The sequence below is a fragment of the Myotis lucifugus genome, unplaced genomic scaffold, assembly GCF_000147115.1.
Source record: "Myotis lucifugus unplaced genomic scaffold, Myoluc2.0 scaffold_7232, whole genome shotgun sequence".
NCBI classification, from domain to species: domain Eukaryota; kingdom Metazoa; phylum Chordata; class Mammalia; order Chiroptera; family Vespertilionidae; genus Myotis; species Myotis lucifugus.
Window position 1 is genome coordinate 1 of NW_005878280.1, and position 5,143 is coordinate 5,143.

At 37.5% G+C, this 5,143-nt stretch overlaps 1 protein-coding gene across 1 annotated transcript; it reads right to left on the reverse strand.

The window, feature by feature from the left end:
- Positions 1–461: 461 nt before the first annotated feature.
- On the reverse strand, positions 462–4,699 carry LOC102428897 (calcium uptake protein 1, mitochondrial-like; the record flags this gene model as incomplete). The annotated part of the gene is made up of 2 exons (XM_006109230.2): positions 4,609–4,699; positions 462–659 (listed from the first exon to the last, which is right to left on the reverse strand). Coding segments are annotated over exons 1-2 (249 nt in total), but the record flags the coding sequence as incomplete, so codon positions are not given.
- Between the last annotated feature and the right edge of the window lie 444 nt (positions 4,700–5,143).

A 5,143-nucleotide genomic window follows, 5' to 3' on the forward strand; every position in this document is an offset into this window, starting at 1 on the left:
ACAACAAAATTATAATAATAAACTAAAATGTATTAATAATGGGAATTCAGTTGTGATTTTTCAAACTGTCTCAACTGAGTTAAGTGGGATCCCCCCTTGTCTCCACCACCTGTTGCCTTCTACACAATAATATAAAGTAGGGATACATGCTCAGGCTGAGAGCAGCTCTGACCCCTGCATTTCTTTTTCCTCAAGCTGAGTATCCAAAGACAACTGAGATTTTCAATTTAGACACTTTTGCTTTTAGGCCCAGAACTACCTGACTCCAAGACATTTCACAGACCACATGATTTCCAACCTGCTGTCAGACAGTAAATCACTGATACAGTTCAAAGCAATCAGTTCTCCCAGCTGGAGATAGACGGAAAGAATACCAATAATGCAGGCCCTCCCACTCCAGCGGCTCTCTGTGTACATGGAATCGACAGTGCCCGGTCCCCTGAAGTCCAGGAAATACCTACCTCTAGCTTCAAAACATCATGCTGAAGTTTACGCTGAAATTCGAGGAAGTTTTTGATTGTCAGCTTCCCTTTGAGATCAGCTCCAAAAAAGTAGGTTGTGAGGGCTGAACACAAGCCAGACTTGAGGGTGTTTCCAGTAGTAGGACGATCTCTGTGACGCATACCCATACTGGTTTGGGAGCGAATGATGCTCTGAACCTAAAGAGAAGCAAACCCCCATCCAGGAAAACATTACAAAGTGAAAAATTGGAGAAAAGTAGGGAAAATAACTGCCTATTGATTGTTTAGTCTTTGCCTTCACTGTGCTACAATTCTTTCTTTTATTTTACTTTACTTAAAAAAATCTTTATTGTTGAAAGTATTATAGATGTCTTCTAGCCCACACTAGCTCTCTACCCCATGCTCACAACAATCCTATGAGAGAAGGCCTATGATTATCCTTATTTCACAGATGAGAAATTTGGGGCACATAGAGTTAAATAATTTGCTCAAAGTCAAGTAGCAGCACCAGGATTCCAACACAGATGCCTGATACTTTTATAATGGGGACCCACCTAAAAATATCTCTTCAGAAAAGAATATATATTTGTTTTGAGGCTCAAAACCTCTCTCACAATAAATAATCATTAACCTCACAGCAATACTTTCCTTTTCTCAGGATAATTTTAAAAATTCCACAATTTTCACTACTGATTCTCTAGTTGTGAAGAGTGACAGCACAGTTATAGGCAAATAAATACTTAACATCTAAGAGAGATAACATTTATTAGAATGATATATGAAAATGCAAAATTGGTATGAAATAACTCCCCAAGAAAACATGGGGAATTAGTTCAATCTCTGAGAAGTTTTAAAAGCGCTTTTTGAGAAAGGATAATTTTTGGGACTACAACTATGGCTTAATGATACATATAAAGAGTTTTGAGGCAAGTCAGTAATTGCTATAGCTTTTTTGCCCCCACTAGTTCCTGCAGTTTTTTCTACCTCTTTATAAGCTAAAAAACACAGCTATTCAGAACAACTAAAATTCGATACATAAGGGTAAATAATAAAGGTATGTTACAGAAATAAACAATATATATAGTCTTGATGTTTAAATAGCCAAATTAGAAAAGCGTAATATTTAAACTTAAGATTTGTAACAACAAATTTTACCTTAGTTAAATGTTTTTTATTTCACTTGTTATCTATGACCATAAAAATATTTATTTAAGACAACTTAAAAGTCTCAGGCTCTATAAAGGGTGGAAGAGTATAATGGAAAGACTAGTCAGGAGACACGGGGTCTGATTCTATTACTCTGTAGTGAGAGTAGAATTTGTGCAAATCATTTAACCTCTTTAAGCCTTATTTTTCTCATTGTTTGCAGAGCACATTATCGCTGTCTTCTAACTCTAGGTTAATATCATAAATGGTTTTGATTATGATTTTTTCTGGGCTCATATTTTATTTATGTAAATAAGATTGGTTGGCATTTTTATTCATTGACTGATTTTAGATGGAGAGGAAGGGAGAAATAGATAGAGAAACAACAATTTGTTGTTCCACTTATTTATGCATTCATTGGCTGATTCTCGTATGTGCCCTCACTGGGGATTAAGCCCACAACCTTGTTGTATTGGAATGACACTCTAACCAACTGAGCTACCCGGCCAGGGCCCAGATTGGTTGACATTTGTTTCTCAGGCACATGGAGACTTAAAAGGCAGGTATGTAATAGATTTTAAAATTATTTAAGTTGAAGTTTTTTAGACTTTCTCCTTATTTTTTTAAATATGTTTTTTATTGACTTTACAAAGAGAGGAAAGGAAAGAGAAACATCAATGTTGAGAGTGAGACACTGACTGGCTGCCTCCTGTGCACCCCTGACTGGGGATCGAGCCCACAACTGGGACATGTGCCCTGACCAGGAATTGAACCAGTGACCTCGGTGGATGGGTTGACGCTCAACCACTGAGCAACACTGGCTGGGCATAGTTTTTTAGACTTTAAATTGAAATACAGGATAATCAGAAAAGTGCTTCTTCTATTTGAAGGCAATACATAATTCATTTTATCTAAGTGAGTACTAAAGAATTTTCCAATAGCAGTGAACCAGTATTGAAGCAGTGTTAGAACCTACCATGATTTAAATTTTGCTTGTGGCTATAAATATTATAGCTTATAGCCCTGCTGTTGTGGAAGCTGTATGTTAGCTTCAAAAGTGTGGTGCTGAGAGTATTTGTATAAGTGACTGGGAAAAAAATGTGTTTAGGGAAAATTAACTAATGCTATAGCATCTTCATTAACTATTAACAATAACATAGTCCAAATACTGTCACACTTATGTGTAAACTATTAATAACTATAAGTATTCTTTCATTAAAAACTTTACTGAAAATTACATATCACTAGATTTTTGTGTGTGTGTGTGTGTGTGTGTGTGTGTGTGTGTGTGTGTGTGTGAGAGAGAGAGATTAAGTGAAAAATATCCAGAAATAAGCAATTCGTAAGTATTTTTAATATATTTTTTATTGCTTTCAGAGAGGAAGGGAGAGAGAGATAGAAACATCAACAATGAGAGAGAATCATTGATTGGCTGCCTCTTGCATGCACCCCACTGGGGACCGAGCCCGCAACCCAGGCATGTGCCCTTGACCGGAATTGAACCTGGGGCCCTTTGGTCCGCAGGCCGATGCTCTATCCACTGAGCCAAACCAGCTAGGGCACAATTCATAAGTTTTAAATTGCATGCCATTCTGGGTAGTGTGATGAAATCTCTGACCGTCCTGCTTCATCCCACTTGGGATGTGAACCATCCCTTTGTCCAGCATATCTATGCTCTATCTGATACCCACCTATTAGTCACTTAGTAGCCATCTCAGTTATCAGATCTATTGTCACGATATCACAATGCCTGTGTTCAAGTAGTCCTTATTTTACTTAATAGCCCCAAAGCACAAGAGCGTGGTGTGGACAATTTGGATATGCCAAAGAGAAGCCACAAGGTGTATACATGTTTAGGAAAAATCACAATATGTATAGAGTTTGGTACTATCCAAAGTAGCAGGCATCCACTTGGGGTCTTGGAACATCTCTCCCTTGGATAAGGGAGGACTATTCGATGCAGATATAATACATAGGACAACTATGGCAGAAAGAATGGAGAAGGGGTAAATGGTATGTGGTTACAGTTCCCACATTTTATGTGACATAGTAAAATATGAATTCTAAGTAGACTGTATATTTAAGAGTGTAGGATGGCCCCGCTGGTGTGGCTCAGTGGTTGAGCACTGACCCATGAACCAAGAGGTCACAGGTTCGATTTCTAGTCAGAGCACATGTCTGTACTGGGGGCTCGATCCAGAAGGGGGTATGCAGGAGGCAGCTGACCTATGTTTCTCTCTCATTGATGTTTCTATCTCTCTATCCTTCTCCCTTCCTCTCTCTCTCTCTCTAAAAAATCAATAAAAACATATTTTTTAAAATGTATGATGGACATAGGGTGCAAATTTGAATGTCTCTAGGTATTTTAAAATATTTGTCTCTGTGCATTTCTTACTTGCCATTCATCCTTGTATTCTGAAACTGTCTAGCAAAGAGTAGCTGTTTGATAAATGTGGCCTGAATATATGATTGAATATCCATAACTTAGCCTCTCAGCATTATAGTTTAATTCATATTGGGAAATCAGAGCAATCTTGACCTTAATCGTATACTCAAATAATTCCTTATGTTTAGAGTTAAAACAAGAAAACCCTTATGTTAAAAGTTAGTAGTTTTGAAAAATGATACATTAGGTACTTCAAAAATTGGGTAGCATCTGAATCTACTGACCAAGGCCAAGGTAACTCCAAAGCACATGAAATTGGGTTAAATATGAATGTATTGCCGAAACCAGTTTGGCTCAGTGGATAGAGCGTCGGCCTGCGGACTGAAGGGTCCCAGGTTCAATTCCGATTGGGGGCATGTGCCTGGGTTGCGGGCACATTCCCAGTGGGAGATGTGCAGGAGGCAGCTGATCGATGTTTCTCTCTCATCGATGTTTCTGGCTCTCTATCTCTCTCCCTTCCTCTCTGTAAAAAATCAATAAAATATATTAAAAATAAATAAATAAATAAATAAATAAATATGAATGTATTTAAAGGAACTTTCCAGGACAACTTGCCTGTTCAAACTCCTCCATGTCTACTTCTCCATCTCCATTCAAGTCGAACATCTTGAAGGCAATTTCAAAATTTCTCTGAGGTGCTGCAAGTAGAAAGGAAGAAAGGAAGGATAGAAAGGAAGAAGAGAGAGAGGGAGGAAAAAGAAAAATATTTTAGATGGCATTTACAAAAAAAAAAATCAGTCCTTTAAGAAAAACAGATGAACACTAAAAAATAATATCAAGTCATAGAATACCAACGTATTTATCTAGATCAACCTTTTTGTGATACTCCTTAAAACCAAAAGAGAATTTTAGCATAGCCAGTAAAGATAACACTTGTCTATCTTTGTGTTTCAATATTCTCTTAAATACGTCTACTTTGCTTTCTTAGACACAATCCTCTTAGCTGTGTAATGCTCTGTTACTTAAATATAGTATCGTTTGCCTGGGCATGAAAGTCTGTCTGGAGTGAGACATATTGCTGCAAAGAAGTTGAAACGCTCTTTGTCTTGCTTTCTAGCCTCTCCATTTTAAGTACAAGGAGAAGTTCAGT